Source organism: Dipodomys merriami, unplaced genomic scaffold (genome assembly GCF_024711535.1).
Source record: "Dipodomys merriami isolate MVZ:Mamm:240054 unplaced genomic scaffold, mDipMer1.0.p SCAF_13, whole genome shotgun sequence".
Lineage (NCBI taxonomy): Eukaryota > Metazoa > Chordata > Mammalia > Rodentia > Heteromyidae > Dipodomys > Dipodomys merriami.
In genome coordinates this window covers 22,626,560-22,643,285 of record NW_027202604.1, presented here as the reverse complement: position 1 = coordinate 22,643,285, position 16,726 = coordinate 22,626,560, and the positions used below count along the sequence as shown (strand labels likewise).

The 16,726-nt window shown below is 40.2% G+C and overlaps 1 protein-coding gene across 3 annotated transcripts in view; it reads left to right on the top strand.

Annotated features, from left to right (window-relative positions):
- Adamts9 (ADAM metallopeptidase with thrombospondin type 1 motif 9) overlaps positions 1 to 16,726 on the top strand; it is a 149,293-nt gene that overhangs the window by 14,848 nt on the left and 117,719 nt on the right. For 2 of the 3 annotated variants that reach the window (XM_070018892.1, XM_070018890.1), the window contains exons 4-6: positions 11,631 to 11,920; positions 14,506 to 14,589; positions 14,775 to 14,890. In XM_070018892.1, the coding sequence (XP_069874993.1) occupies positions 11,631 to 11,920; positions 14,506 to 14,589; positions 14,775 to 14,890 (490 nt within the window). The remainder of the gene's footprint in view (positions 1 to 11,630; positions 11,921 to 14,505; positions 14,590 to 14,774; positions 14,891 to 16,726) is intronic. The other variant, XM_070018891.1, reaches the window with a different exon arrangement.

Sequence of the window (16,726 nt, the reverse complement as noted above, 5' to 3'; positions counted from 1 at the left end):
TGCAAATGTGTTCCTCTTCCCAGGCTCCTCCTGAAATGGAGGAAGTGTACATCCTTCCTTCAAAGGGAGGGCCCTCAGAATGCAGAGGGTTTCCTGGCTGACAGGCAGCTTAATCTGAGGACCCTGCAAACCTTTCATTTGAATGGGCTGTGTTTCCCAAGTAAGATATTGGACATTTTCTTGGCTTTCTTTATACAAAGGAACAAGCCCACTCATTCACTAAACTGCTATTTTGTCATGCAGTACAGATTTTAAATTTACCACCTGTGTCCAACACATTTGGGTTCTTGTGGAGGGTCAGATTGTTAGAAAAAGTTGTCATCGTTATTTATAAATGAGTCATTGATGGATAAATTTTTCCATATTCCTATGTCTGGATCAGATATCTATATAACGTTCATGAAAGTATAAATCCTTAATAAATAAAAAAAGTGTCCCTAACTTCACAAAGAGGACTGTGTAGAAATATGAGACCTGATATATGTGCATATGAGATGGGTGAGTCTCAGAAAATAGCCAAGTCAAGTAAGGAACAGTGTGGATCCTTCCTCTTCTATTCTTTTCTTCTCATATGACATTAGAATTAGAATAAGAATAAGGTGTGTGTGTGTGTGTGTGTGTGTGTGTGTGTGTGTGTGTGTGTGTGTGTGTGTGTGTGTGTGTGTGTGTGTGTGTGTGTGTGTGTGTGTGTGTGTGTGTGTGTGTGTGTGTGTGTGTACACGTACACCACTCCGGAGACTCGAACTCAACCTGGGCACTATTGCTGAGCTCTTTTACTCAAGACTAGGGCCATATCATTTGATACCCCCCCCCCCAAACACACAGATACACAAACATACACACGCACACACACACACACACACATACACACACACAGAGCCACTTTTTGCTTTTTGGTAGCTAATCGGAGATATAAGTCTAATGGACTTTCCTGCCCAAATGGCTTCAAATTACAGTCCTCAGGTCTCAGCTTCCTGAGTAGCTAGGATTATGAACATGAGCCACCCGTGCCTGCCTTGAATTAGAGAAAGGTTTTCAAAACGCAGTTGGCATATGGAAAATATTCAGGTTGATGTTACTGGCCTCGGAATTTTTCTGCTGCCATGTTTTCACAAAATCTTTTTTTAATTAGTATTGTCTTCCCATTTCTGTATTGTGACCCTATAACATTTATCCTTGTCATGTATAGTTCTTCACATTTAAAAAAAAACTTTTGCAACTTTTTGTGTGAATGAAAGTTGTCCCTTCATGTGGGTACTTGCCTAGAATAGAGATTGCTGGGTATAAGTAACAACCAATCTATTTTTCAAAGTGGCTGAGCCATTTGTAGTGCCATTCATAGGGTGGGAAAGTTTCATGCCTCTTCAGCACATGGTATTATTGGTATTTTATTGATTTACTTATTTTTTAATTTTAGGTCTTCTAAGAGTTATGTAGTAGAATCATTTTAACTTGCATATTCCTCATGATTATCAACACAGAACATCTTGCATGTGGCATTTACTATTTGTGTATTTTGGGGACACATGTCTGGCTAGGTATTTTTCCCATTTAAGAAAATGCTTGTTTTCTTTTAGAAGTCTGAGAGTTCTACATATATTCTGAGTATGAGTCCTGGGTCAGATATGTAGTTTGCAAATGTTATCTCTCAGATTGCTTGTGTTTTAAAACATTTTCTTTATTTGCAGTCAGCTTCCCCATATGCAGCTTTCTGCAGCTGATGCATTGTAGGTGACATGCTCTCACAGACTCCATGGAGATAAGGTAGAGTTTCTCCAGGAAACCGGTGCAGAGAAATGAAGCAGAAAGGGCTTTTTAGACTTATTATTCAAAGCCGTTGTCAAGAATAGCATTAGAATAGACATGGTGTTGTTTATATTTCCTGTAGATGACCAGAAATAGAACTTGTGCTGTCCAAACAAAGTACTGGGGATATAGATGGTCAGTTGCATACTTAAGAATATAAGTATGAGCCTGGCATGGAGCCTCATGCCTATAATCCCAGTTACCCAGGAGGCAGTTCAAGACCAACCAAGACAAAAAGTAAGCAAGGCCCCATTCAACCAATTAGCAAGGCACTGTGGCCTATGCCTCTTATCCCAGCTATTTAGGAAGCATAAACAAGCTATGTGTGGCAGCATAAGCAAAACCAGAGGCATAGGTTGCAGGATTGCAGTCTATAGCATAAATCTTGAGAATCTATCTTAAAAATAAAGTAAAGGAGCCGAGTGTTGGTGGCTGGTACCTGTAATCCTAGCTACTCAGGAAGTTTAGATCTGAGGATTGCAGTTCAAAGCCAACCCGGGCTGGAAAGTCTGTGAGACTCTTTATCTCCAATTAAGTACCAAAGAGCCAGAAATGGCACTATTGCCCAAAGTGGTAAAGCACACTAACCTTGAGCACAAAATCTCAGGGACAGTGCCCAGAGAGAGAGAGAGAGAGAGAGAGAGAGAGAGAGAGAGAGAGAGAGAGAGAGAGAGAGAGAGAGAGAGAGAGAGAGAGAGAGAGAGAGAGAGAGAGAGTGTGTGTAGATCCAGTGGTACAACACCTGCCTCATAAGCACAAAGCACAAAGTTCAAATCACAGTACTACCCAAGTAAAAAGTGAACAATGAGGGAAAAGTTAGTCTTGAGTTTCAAAAAGGGCAAAGTCTTAATTAAGCCTCTCTTTGGCCATTGTGAATCTCAAGGAGAGGGCTATGGTTTAGAAGTGGATTGTCCACCAAGGATTCATGTATTGGAGGCGTTGTCAGCTTGGCAATTTGAGGAAATGGGATTTTAGAGGCAGGGCCTAATGGGAGGTCCTTAGGACATTGTGGGAGTAGTGCTCATAAGGGATTTCCACTTCTGGAAAAAATGAGTTAGGTAAAGCTGGAGCCTGAGCCCTGGCTTGCTCTCTGGCTTCCTGTTTGTTGATACAATGGCTTTCTCCCACATCCTCACCTGCCATGATGCTATCTGCAGTTAGGCCTTCATCAAAGGCTGAACCAATGGGGCTACCCAGTCTTGGACGTTCTGCCTCTCAGATTGTGAGCAAAATGATGCCTTTTCTTTATAAAGTTACTTAGCCTCAGGTAATTCATTGCAGCAAAGAAAACCAGACTATTATATAAGTATGGATCAAAGACATCAGGGTAGAGGGAGGATTGAGGTTAAGGGAATGACAATAGAGGAAAAAGGCCAGATAATAAAAAGACCTTAGTGGCCATTGGGAATGGACTCCACAATCCAAAATGGCCAGGGGCAATTGGTCTCCATCAGTGGGGAGAAAGACCAGTCTCTCCTTTTCTGCTTAGAGATGGAGAGAGTGTTATTCAAATTGTGCCCTAGTAAAGTATAGGCTGGACAATGCTCAGTGTTTTATACCACTTCAAATAGATATTCATTAAATGTCTCCTCAAGTTGTTGCAAGGTATGAAGTGGAGATTAGAACTGCTACCATATAGGGCTGCCGTGATGAACAATCAGGTTCATCTATAGGAAGTAGCTAGGGCAGTGCCTATGGTCATGGACTCTGTTTGTAAGAGTTATTCTTGCTTCTCATAGTTGTTTATTCCCACCCACCCAAGATATGTCTTTCTGTGCCTTAGATAAATGCACATGGGCACAGTCCTCTTTTCTGGGTTTCAGTCCTCCATCCTGCCTCCGAAGCAGGTATAGATTCCATATGTTTGTAAATTGTGCAAGCGAATAAATATGAACTTGTTTCTTTCTTGCAAGAGTTCTCAGAGCCTTTAAAATGCTGATGTTCATGGGGCAAATCCCAGGTATGAGTGCTGTGCCTGGTATTTAGTGAGCTAGGGATGGGTGTTTGGAAACACCTATGCGAGTGACGTACCACAAATCACTCTCACGGAAACATGACTCACAAAGCGGTTCCCTGGCCTGTGTCTCTCCTGCCACCGCCCAGGGTCTGGTCCCTGTCAGCTCTCTGCATGTTGTGTTGAGACTGGGCACCTGCAGTTTTTTGTTTTTGTTTTTGTTTTATAAAACACAGCTCACAGTTTGCTGGAACAATTTGGTTTGGGAACGTGATTAAGAGTATAGCCAAGGAATTCACTGTGATTTCTAAAACTAGAAAATTGAAAACTCTTAAAAGATTAAATCTTGTTGGCATTTTCATTCACACACAGTAATGTGTACACATTCAACAACACAACCATACCACCAATGCCCTTAGTTCTTGCTCAGCCTGGGTTCTAGAAGCACATGATTCTTTATTGACGCATGCATGGGTTTTGCGATGGATCTCTGCTTGCTTGCTTGCTTGCTGTCTCTTTCTTTCTTTCTTTTCATTCTTTCTCTCTCTCTGTAGCCCTCCCACTCCTCCCTCCCTTCCTACCTTCCTTTCTACATTGTGCTTATTTATTTCTTTGATCCCAACAGACTTTTTCTCTTGTGCACAAGTGGGTTTATTACCCATTAGTGCAGATCTAGGCTCTGAGTAGAACCAAGATGGCAGGGAGATGGGACTGCTGTCTACTTAGTCTTTTGCTGTCCATGTCATCAGCTGCCAAAGCTATCTGAGAATTGGGAGTGTTTCTTGCAGTTAGGTCTCATGATCTCACCCTGTCTTCTCACTCAGAGCACATGTGCTTAGAGTCAGGAGTGGAATTTTCTCCTAAGCAAGGACTGGTTGTTCATACCCTTAGACCTTCCTTCCTTCTTCCCTTTTTATTTTCCTTTTCTGCTTCTGTGTCATTTGTAAGATTCTTTCTTAAATAAAATAATTTTCTTTAATAAATCTTAATGCTAGTATGCTAAATAGAGTGGATATTTTTATCCTGTATGTTATTAGTAAGACAATAACCACTAATAATTTATAAGTCCTGTGCCTTATGCTAATGGGATCGATGTATTCATCTCTTTTACTTTTCATCCCTCTGAGATTTTCAGTTAATTATCCTCATGTTATTGATTAAGAAATTGAGGCAAGAGATTGTCCCCAAGAAAGGCAGCTAGTATCATATTATGACAAGAATAGAAATCAAGGTGCGTACAGCTCTAGTTTACAAGTGAGAAAGCATTCATGATTCCTGACAGCCAGCCTCCCCTCTGGTGAAGCAACCCATGGGCTTTGCTCTGAAATCTTCCCTTTGCTCCTTGCTCTGTTATTCACTGGCCCAGTTAAACCACCAAGGCATGAGCTACCTAAGTACCTTAAGGAAATTTGGTTAAATTTTGATAAACCTTGTGAAAGCAGAGAACAATAATTAACTTTCTAGCAATTAATGTTCACATTTGAATCTCCAGGGCTCAGCCCCTGTGGTAGAAACACTTCAGTGAGTAAGCACTGAATAACAGCCTGATTGCGCCTTTCAAAATAATTCCAGTCTTTTAGTCATGCAGTGAGCACATGTATTTTATGGTAAAAGGAGCTTGCTTAGAACCCTTTTTTTTTCTTTCTTTCTTTCTTTTTATTTTTGTCAGTCATAACACTTGAACTTGGGGCCTGGGTGCTGTCACTGAGCTCTTTTTGCTGAAGGCTAGTGCTCTGCTGCTTTGAGCCACAGCACCATTTCCAGTTTTTCTGGTGGTTAATTGGATACTTTCTTGCCCAGGCTGGCTTTGAACTGTGATCCTCAGATCACAGCCTCCTGAGTAATTAGGACTACAGACATGAGCCACCAGTACCCAGGCTTTTTTTTGGCGGGGGGGGGGGGGGGGTGGTCTGGTCGTGGGGCCTGAACTCTGGGCCTGGGCGCTATCCCTCAGCTCTTCAGCTCAAGGCTAGCGCTCTACCACTTGAGCCACAGCGCCACTTCTGGCTTTTTTCTTTTTGCTTATGTGGTGCTGAGGAATCGAACCCAGGGCCTCAGGCTTGCAAGGCAAGCGCTTTACCACTGAGCCACCTTCCCAGCCCCCCAGGCATTTTTTAAAAACCATAAATTAGCAAGTGTTTTGGCTGTAAAGTGCTTTTTAATGATGATAACATCTTAATTTTATAATGCTACATGTTAAAGGAGTGAACCCAAGTTTTATTATTGTTTGGTTGTCAACCTACCTAGGCTAGAAGTATCTGATAAAAAAAAAAAAAGGTGTTCACAAAGAGAATTTTTTTTTTTTTTTTTTGGTCTAGTCGTGGGGCCTGAACTCTGGGCCTGGGCGCTGTCCTTCAGCTCTTCAGCTCAAGACTAGCGCTCTACCACTTGAGCCACAGCGCCACTTCCGGCTTTTTTCTTTTTGCTTATGTGGTGCTGAGGAATTGAACCCAGGGCCTCAGGCATGCAAGGCAAGCACTCTACCACTGAGCCACTTTCCCAGCCCCACAAAGAGAATTTTAAAAAAATGATTTATAAGTTATTCTGTGTACACTTCCTTATTTAGTTGTCAAAATCACCGTACAATCAAAGCAAGTACTTATACCCTCATTGAAGAGGTCGGGAAGTGAGGCTTCTAGAAATAACTCAGTGAAGAGTCTGTAGGTGGTGTGGCGGATTGAAGTCTAGCCCCTTGATTGCTAGCCTGGGCTTCTTTTACAGTAAGATAAGGTCATGTCAGAAGTAAAACCAGACATACCCTGTGCTCGTTTGCCCTACTACCCTAACCCTTAGTAAACAGAATGTCTTTGAAATCATCATTATTGTAAGCCAGAATAGTGTTTTAAGTATGCTTTCCATAAATGGTCTCTTTTAGATCTAATTCACATTAGGACTTTATGACTGAGAAAAACAGGAAACCATGATGATACTGTTAATTCATTCCTGGGTTCCATGCTTGTACACTAAGAGCTGTGCTAGACTTCCCATTCATGATCTCTGCTTCTCAGAGCAACTCTATAAAATAAGTACTAAGTCTGTAAGTGGAAGAGAAAGGTTAGCTAAAATCAGTGTGGTGTGCAAGGTAAGTAATCCTAGCTACTCAGGAGTCTTGAGAATTGAGGATCATGGCTCAAAGCTAGCTCAGGCAGGAAAGTCTGAAAGTTAATTATCACTAATTAACCACCAAAAATAAATAAATAAATAAAAACAGCCAAAAATGGAGCTGTGGCTCAAGTGGTAGATTTCCATCCTTGAGCAAAAACTTAAGGGATAGTGCCCAGGCCCTGTGTTCGAACACCAGTATACACACACAAGCTTCTGAATGCAGTTTCTTGGCTCTTCATAGCAGTGCTTAAAACCTCACAGTTGGTGGTGGTATAAGTATCATTGCTTTCTTTCTGATGATATCAGAGCCAAAATAGTTGAAAAACAAACATAAATTAAAAGTCCTGGTAATTCCAGGTTAGGCCCCATGGTGTCTGTCTTCTGGTCACAGGCACACACAACTGCCTTTTAGAACAGTTTTAACATGTCTAAGTTGGTTTATATGTAAATGTGAGATTCGTATGACTATTACACTTTTCTTAGCTTGCAGACATGGATTTGCTATGTTAGGATTTGATTTCAACAAAGTATTTTAGGGTTTTTTGGTTTTTTTTTTTTTTTTTTTTGTCAGTCATGGGGCGTGAACTCTGGGCCTGGGTGCTGTCCCTCAGCTCTTCAGCTCAAGGCTCTACTACTTTTTCTGCTTATGTGGTGCTGAGGAATCAAACCCAGAGCTTCTTGCATGCAAGGCAAGCGCTCTACCACTGAGCCACCTTCCCAGCCCTCTATGTTAGAATTTGAACAAGGCTGCATAGCTGTTAAGTTATCCAGAAAAGTAGACACAATTAATTTATAAAGACTTCTTGAAGAGGAAAGGGCACTAGAAAACGATGCCTATTTGGGGGGGGAGGGGGGGAGGGGAGAAAGGAAGGTCTTATTTGAGCTCAAAGAAGACGTGGGAGAATGAAGAGCCACGTTGGAAAACAATTCAGTAGTTCCTCAAAATGTTAACTATAAGAATTGCCATGTGACCCAGCCCTTTTTAATGTCCAAAAGGAAAATAGTTCCACCCAGCATTTTGTATGGAATGTTCCTACCAGATTTATTTATTCATTTGAGTTGTTAAATGTTCACCATTGACAACTGCTCAAATATAACATGGTATGATCCTTACAGCTGAGTATTTGGCCAAAAAGAAGATAATAAAAGGATGAATGCTATCAAAGTACCTTATAGAAAAACGTCACAGTGTAACCATTCTGTACAACAACTGAAATAGACTAAAAAAAAAAGTAATGGAGTATGCATGCATGTTAACATTAACAAATCTTGAAAACATTTTGCTGGAAGAAGGAGAAGGAATCCATACGTAAACAGCCACATAGTGTGTGACTATATTTATATGACATGCCAGCATAGTAATGCATCCATGGAAAACATAGCTTAGTGACTCCCAAAGGCCAAGAAAAGGAGAGGAGAGGGAGTAACTGCTAATTGATATAGGATTTCTTTCTGGGAGTAAAAGTATTTTAAAGTTGAATAATGGCTATTAATAGTCTCTCAATTCTGAGGCACTTGATTAAAATCATTGAATTAATTTGCTGTGAAAGAATGAATCTAGTGCTATATAAATTTTGTCTTAATAGAAAAACTGATATTGAAAATAATAAATACAAAACTTTGTTGAAGAAAAAAACAAGAGCGAGAATACCTTATCTACTGTATTTTCTGAGGAAGAAATTATATTTAGCCCATTCTTATAAAGCTATTAAGAGTGACACTGTAAATTCCTGAAATATGAAATTCAGTTATGCTAAAAGGTCAACAAAGAAAAATGTGGATAGCTTTCTTTTTATTGAAGTTTATATTTTTATCTAAGGATATGTGTACCCCCTTGCTGGAAATTATTCTGTACAATGATATCTCTGGGAAGCAAAGAAACTGAGTAGCTATATAAGATATAGTGGCTGAGTTTCTGTGTGTCATTTCTAATGCTAAAACTAAAATTTCTTGACCAAATTGTGAAAGTGCTAGAGATTCATTAGACAAGGTGGATTAATAAATATGCTTCTAACTAATTAAGAGAGGAGATAGATGGATAGAAGATCGAGAAGTATCATATACTGCAATGTATTATTTTTGATTCTCATGAAGTAATTTTTTCTTATATTTTGGTGCCATATACAATATCCTGAATTATTTCTTTGATACAGAAATTATGTATGAAGTATCTTTTAGCACTATTAGAATTTGTATGAATTGTTCTCTTTTAGAACTTTATGCCTTTTACTTTCTGTTGCTTTATTTAAGTAACCAGATGTTGTTTCTAATTAGTGCTTTGATTTCATCCTCAATTTTCCCCATGCCTAAGTCCCTTCTGATGACTCTTTTTCTTGGTGGTTAAGGAATGAATTGTATACATGTCCTGACAGTTTTTCTCACTACAGTTATATTTTTTCTTTAAGTAAATATAGTCCATTAAATCAGGTTAGGCGTATTGGAATATATTTGGATATGATTTATCCTGGCAACTTTCACATATATGGAACTTGGTCCCAGTTATAAAAACCACATCATGAAAATATCTGCCATGAACTCTGTTTTCCCCAATTCAGATGGGAATCTATCAATCAAATCATAAAGCAGTGTTGATTCCCAGCTGTTGAAAAGTTTGTTCAGTGGAAAATTGAATCCAGTTTGGGGTGTTGATAAAATAGTACCTGATTTCCTGTATCCCGCCTGCTGTCCTGACTTTGGACAACTTGCTCAAAGTTGTCTTTTTTTTCTATTTCTTTTTCTCATCTGTAAAATAGAGATAATTCTCTCAGTTTCATAGTCGTATGTGAGGTAAAATACATAACAAAATGTAATTCAACCTTAATGAAGCTACTCCAATGCCTTGCTCGTACTTGATGCTTGATTTCGATGCATTCTATATTTGTGTGATAGTTAAAAATCACTTGGAAGGTTTAGCATCCTCACAACTCAGGATACTGAGATCTGGAGATAAGGATTCAAAGCCAGCCTAGGCAGGAAAGTTCATGAAACTCTTATCTCCAATTAACTTCCAAAAAGCTAGAAATGGCGGTCTGGCTCAAGTAATATAGCACTAGCCTTGAGCACAAAAGCTCAGGACGGTGTTTAGGCCCGGAATTCAAACCCCAAAACCAGCATGTACACACAGATACCACAGATACACACACACACACACACACACACACACACACACACACACACACACACACACACACACACACACACACACACACACACACACACACACACACACACACACACACACACACACACACACACACACACTCACCACCTAGAAGACTAGGGGAGGCCCATGACATTGACACATCCATATTTGAATATGCTTGAGAGGCTAGAAGAAAAAGTGGTCTAATGTTGAATGCCAGCTATACCAGGCTTTGAGTTAGTCTTCGTAGCTAGAGTTGGATTACATATATTATTGTTGTTTGACATATGTCACTTACTTATCATTAAAATGTTCAAGTTGAGCAAAACACATATCCTAGCTGTAAAATGTTTCAGCATTCCAATAAAATGGTCAAATATTTAGAACCCCTCAAATATGAAAGCACTTACAACCGAACTTTTTATTTGTGATTTTGGGATATGGGTATAACAAATTCTCTTACTTAGGTCTTAGCTACTTAAAAAAAATATATTTATTTATTTATTTATTGTAAAAATGTTGTATAGAGGGGTTACAGTTACATGAGTAGGGTAATAAGTACATTTCATAGGGAGCATTGTTACCCTCCTTTGCTTTCCCCCTACCCTCATGTCCCTCCGCACTTCCCCAACTCCTCCCGAGGTCTTAGCTACTTAAGAATACTTCTGTATAGTTCCATGGTTTATTTTAGATTATGTTAATGGTATTGAAGCTCACATTTATGAGCTGGTAAAATACTATGTTTACTTCAAGTGTATTTTAGTGAACACTTTTCTGGCTATTTATTATAGAGTGGTCAATGATTTGACAACTAAGTAGTAATTTTCAAAATTTCTGATTACTTGAGGATCTTGTTCAGTAAAGTTTTAGTGACTGTCAGCACTGCTGGTCTCTGGACCACATGTTCAGTAGCAAGACTATAGAACCTAAGAAGTGTAGGCAGGAGCTAGGAATACAGAGAGCTGGTCTACCATTATAAACCAATTCCAGTTGCTGGTCCATTCCCTCTGATAGCCTTAATCAACTTCAAGTGGGCCCTGAGATAAATTAATTACCCATTTAGAAACATTCTACAGCAGTGATTGTGTTCTTCTATTTCAGGTATGATAGTGATCTAATAAACTCCCGTTCTTCCTTGTTATTTGTTTTCTATAGTTCTTTCTATCGTCTATTACCCTGCACACCACTTAGACCTCTTTCTGTTGTTAGGGATTGGAGGTAGAAAGTGGTATACATGAAGTATTGTCACCTCATTCTTTAGCGTTCTGTAGGTGTGCTGTTGGCCCTTACCATATGTATGGTACAGAACAATGACTGAGACTTGCTCAAATTCCAGCAAGGTTGTTGTGACCCAGTAGAAGGAACCACATGCAGTTATTTCCTTTAACCCTGTGCTGATTTTTCCAACACTACCTTAAGCATTTATATATTTGTTTAATTTTCTCAAGCCTTCCATAGTGTGCATGGAGTGCAGATTGTCTTCCACTCTGCCACCTGTAGTCTGAAGTTTGTTTTGCATGGAATTCAATTATGGAGACGTCACCTTAGGATGCATCAAATTAAATTCTCACTATGAAATCATTGTGGCTTGACGTGTAATGCAGGACATCTCATTTGTTACAGAGCACAGAAATAGTCACCGTAAAGACAAGAGGAAAGCCAGAACAAGAAAATGGGGAGAAAGGAATGACCTGGCTGAGGATGTGGCCATACTAAACCACAGCCTAGCATCACAGGCGTTCACAGCCTACGGTAACAGGACGGATGACGTGAGGAAAACGAGGTCCCACCGAAGAACCAAACGATTTTTATCCTACCCACGGTTTGTAGAAGTGATGGTGGTGGCGGACAACAAAATGGTTTCATACCATGGAGCCAACCTTCAGCACTATATTTTAACCTTGATGTCCATTGTAAGTATGTTCTGAAGATGACGATGCCTCAGCATGCCATTGGGGGATGGGTGGTCCCTGGAATAGGGACCATTTGGCATTTCAACCATTTGGCCAAGTCACTGAAGAGAAGATAGGATTATTCACTGGTTACCTTTTTATAAAGATGGTAGTGGTTATCAAGGTAGTGTGTATTTTTACTTAGAAGGCTCACAGACAAATCCTTCTAGCAACCATGCTAGTTTAGGTGATCATCTTCTCTCTTGGAGGTGTGAACACTGAGTCTCAGAAGAGTTAGGTCATTTTGCCATGGTTGGATACAGCTAGCTAGCAGGTGGCATGTGTGACCTAAATTTTGCCTGTCCACTTCCTCTTTGTCCAATTATGAACTTTGCACACCTTGGTGTGGCTGTCCAGTAATACTATGTGGAGCTTTTCTTCCTTTAATGCAATTGTCCAGTTCTAGTATCTTATTCAGTATGCTGATTAAGTATCTCTGGGGTGAATCTTAGGAATACCCATATGTGTTTTTTTTTTTCCTACTCCTGTGTTAAATTAAAAAACACAGCAAATTTGCGTGCTTAAAAAATCAAACAGAAACATAAACTATTGATAAATAATGAATGCCCTTTGCTACACAGGTTTCCCAGCCTATTCCCAGAAGCAAATATTTGCTGCTTCTAACCAGTACTCTTTAGTAGAAAAATAATGCAAACCATGTTCTATTTAAGATTTTCTCATCAGCACAGTGTTTTAAAAAGTAATGAGACAGGTCAAGTTAATTTTAGTAATACATTTTATTTTACACCCGAACATCATTTAACAGTTATTTCTAAGGATTTTACTTTCTTCGTTCTGAGTCTTTGATATCTGGAACATGTTTGAATCTTCTGGTGTATCTCACTTTGGGCATGGAGTCAGTGGCCAGTATATTGGGCCGTATACCTCTGGATATTTTTTGTTTTGTTTTGTTTTTTGGGTCTGGTCGTGGGGCCTGAACTCTGTGCCTGGGCGCTGTCCCTCAGCTCTTCAGCTCAAGGCTAGTGCTCTACCACTTGAGCCACAGCGCCACTTCCGGCTTTTTTCTTTTTGCTTATGTGGTGCTGAGGAATCGAACCCAGGGCCTCATGCATGCAAGGCAAGCGCTCTACCACTGAGCCACCTTCCCAGCCCGACCTCTGGATATTTCTTAAGCAAAGGTGTTTGCGTAGATAATTGGTCTTCCCTAATGGCCACCTGACCACATGTATCACAAATACTTTTACTGAACATATCGATACTTTTTTCTTATAACTTGTTTAAAAATGTAACACCTTTTACATTATGTTAGTTATTAGGTTATTTAGCCATGATTTAAACCACACAGATGCATAGATCCTGCAATCCACAGAATTCTATAGGCAGAATTGATTTTAACATGCATAGACTCTATGAAGAACAGCTGGCCATTTTATGTAAGTAAATGTGAAACCTTTAGATCTTAGTATACCCACAGAATTTTAGTCAGATTCCTATAGATGTGGAAAAATTACTTTCCAGCTTTTTTTAATAGAAAGGGAGAATTCTCATATAGTACCATTTTATACACTGCATTAAAAAAATTAGATATTATTGTTTTGTTCCCCTCCACCCTTATTACTATGACAAGCCTTTCTATGGAATGACCATAATTTACCTCATTTTAACAAATTTCCCAGACGCATGTGGAGAGGCACCATGCTTGGGAATGTTGCTTTAGGATTCTCCTTTGCTTTTCATGGCTTATAGTGCTCCTTACCTTTCCCACACTGTTGTGGGCCATTCCCCTATACTCTTGCAGCCCTTCCTCCCTTTCCTCTCCCCATGCACCTGCTCGGCTCCATGTGTGTCCAACTCCAGCTCACTGATATTCTGAGAGGGAAAACAACCAATCTAACTGCATATCCAACCTTGTTGCTTCAGATTTTTCATAGGAATGTTGACTGCAAATGTAGGTTTTCAAATCAGATGGCCTAGGTTGAAGTTCTTTATTTGCTGCACCACTGTCTAGCCTGGGACAAGTTATTTAATTTCTCTGAGCCATATTGTCCTCCTTGTTGCACAGGAATTGTACTAGTGCCTTGCCTAGATCTTGATGTGGGTACCAGTTACAGATGCATATGTAGCTTTTCCAAAGGGTCTGTCCACAGTCAGCATTCAGCAAATGTTAGCTCTCACCATGAAACATTATAAAGCCGCACAAAAATCGGTCACACGGGTTGTTGAAGGTACAAATGGGTGATAAGCAATCACAGCAATCTAGGATATCAAATGGAAGGAAAGGAGGTTGTGGGAAAATTAATATGCAGTGTTTTAGTACAGAAAACTATTAAGTCATGGGATAATATAATTTCAAAGGGAAAAAATAACTTGGAATTTAAAGTTGTTTGAATTCATTATTTGCCTAAAACTGCCATCTGTGAATTGCACAAGGAGACCTTCATGTTAGTTGGTAAATGTTCAATCAGAACTACAGAATGTGTATGTCCCATAAAATGTAAAGAGAGGGATCCCAATGTAGGAAGTGAATTGCTTGTTTACTTACACAGAGTTCACAATTAACTTTGAAAAATTTATCTCGGTTGCAGGTAGCCTCTATCTATAAAGACCCAAGTATTGGAAATTTAATTAATATTGTTATTGTGAACTTAGTTGTGATTCATAATGAACAGGTAATAAAGTTTTGTTTCTTTTCTCTTTCTCTTCTTCTGTCTGTATCCGAAATGGCATATATCAAATTGGCATTGGTAACATAGACTCACCATCCTCTCTCTCTCTTTCTCTCTCTCTCTTTCTCTCTCGCTCTCTCTCTCTTTTTCTCTCTGTCTCTCTTTGTCTCTCTCTCTTTTGTATTCAGGAAGGACCTTCTATATCTTTTAATGCCCAGACAACATTAAAAAACTTTTGCCAGTGGCAGCATTCGAAGAACTCCTCAGGTGGAATCCAGCATGATACTGCTGTACTTGTTACGAGGTATATGGATTTCTGGTTCCTCAAATCTCTGGCGTCAGGTGAAGTTGGTAGGATGGGATCTTATGTTACTGGTAGCCAGCATCAGTCCAGTGCTGCTCAGCTTACACACTGTTAACATTTTGTATCAGATTAGTGTGTGTGTGTGTGTGTGTGTGTGTGCGTGCGTGCGTGCGTGCGTGCGTGCGTGTGTGTGTGTGTGTGTGTGTGTGTGTGTGTGTGTGTGTATACTAGGACTAGGGCTTGAACTCAGGGCCTAGGTGCTGTCCTTCAGCCTTTTCTCTCAAGGTTGGTGCTCTGTCATGTGAGCTTTTTGGTGGTTAATTGGAAATAAATGGACTTCTTAGTAGCTTGGAACCTTGATCCTAAGATCTCAGCCTCATAAGTAGTTAGGAGTATAGGCATGAGACACTAGCAGCCAGCAGAAGTAGATAATTCTTTGTCCTGGAGACTGCTCTGAATATTTCAGTGTGTTTGGTAGCATCCCTGGCTTCTGCTTACTAATATATAGTACTCCCTCCTCTCAATGGTGACAGCCACTCATGTTTCCAAACACTGCCAAATGTCCCCCTAGGGCAGGTGAGTGGACATAGAGAAGCTCGCTGGCTGAGGACCTGTATTATGTAGGTGTCAGGTAAGGACTTGATGTATTATGCAAGCCTGAGAGCACAGACTCTTATCAAGCTGGGCAGCTGCTGCTCTTCTCAAGCTGGTTTTTGTCACATAGGATCTGAGCCCAGCGTTGCAAGCTTGTGGGATTTTGTTTTGCAAGAAGTCAGGTGCAGGGAATATTTTAGCTTGTGAAATCTCCCAAGTTTTAAATGAGAACTTCTATTTCAAAAACACATTTAAAAAATTCTCAAGGCACCAGGCTCTCATTCACTGATGTCTCACACTTACATAGCCTAGCTACTGAGGAGGCTGAGTTCAAAAACAGCTAGGACAGGGGCTGGGAAGTTGGCTCAGTGGTAGAGTACTTGCCTCACATGCATGAGGCCCTGGGTTCGATTCCTCACCATCACAGAAGCAGAAAAAACCCGGAAGTGGTGCTGTGGCTCAAGTGGTAGGGGGCTAGCCTTGAGCTGAAGAGCTGAAGGACAGCACCCAGGCCCAGAGTTCAGGCACCATAACCAACAAAACAAACAAACAAACAAACAAACAAAAAACCCAGCTAGGACAGAAAAGTTCATGAGACTTAAATTTCTAATAACCTGTTACCTCAGAAAAGCTGGAAGTGCAGCTGCTGCTCATATGGTAGAACACCAGCCTTGAGTGAAAAAGCTAAGGCATAATACCCAGGCTCACACACACACACACACACACACACACACACACACACACACACACACACACACACACACACACACACACACACTTGTACAAATCAACAAAGAAGGATCTACCCTGATTATTCCCCTCACTGTGGGCCATCTCTGATCTGGATACAAACTCTTTATCTTTTTATTGCTTTTCTTTTCCATATTGGGGATTGAACCCAGGGCCCTTGCTCAGTCTAGTGCATTCACTCTACCACCAGCTACAATCCCCAGCTTACCACTTACTTCTTCATAAACTTCTAAGTGCAAAGTATTTAGTGCCTTAGAATGACTTACTTATTCCTGGGTAATTGGAGAAAGTCCTGGTGGGAGAAGTTTCTAGTTGTTCTGTGGCTACACAAAGCATTAGCAGCAAACTTGTTAATACAACCTTTAACCTTTAACTTAGTGCTTCCTGAACTTTATTGGGCTGCCAAACCCAAGCTTTGTTAGTTGTCTTTTCAGGATAGCCCTCCCTGAAAGGCATGCTGTTAGGAAGGCCTAGAAGACTTGGAAGTTGGGG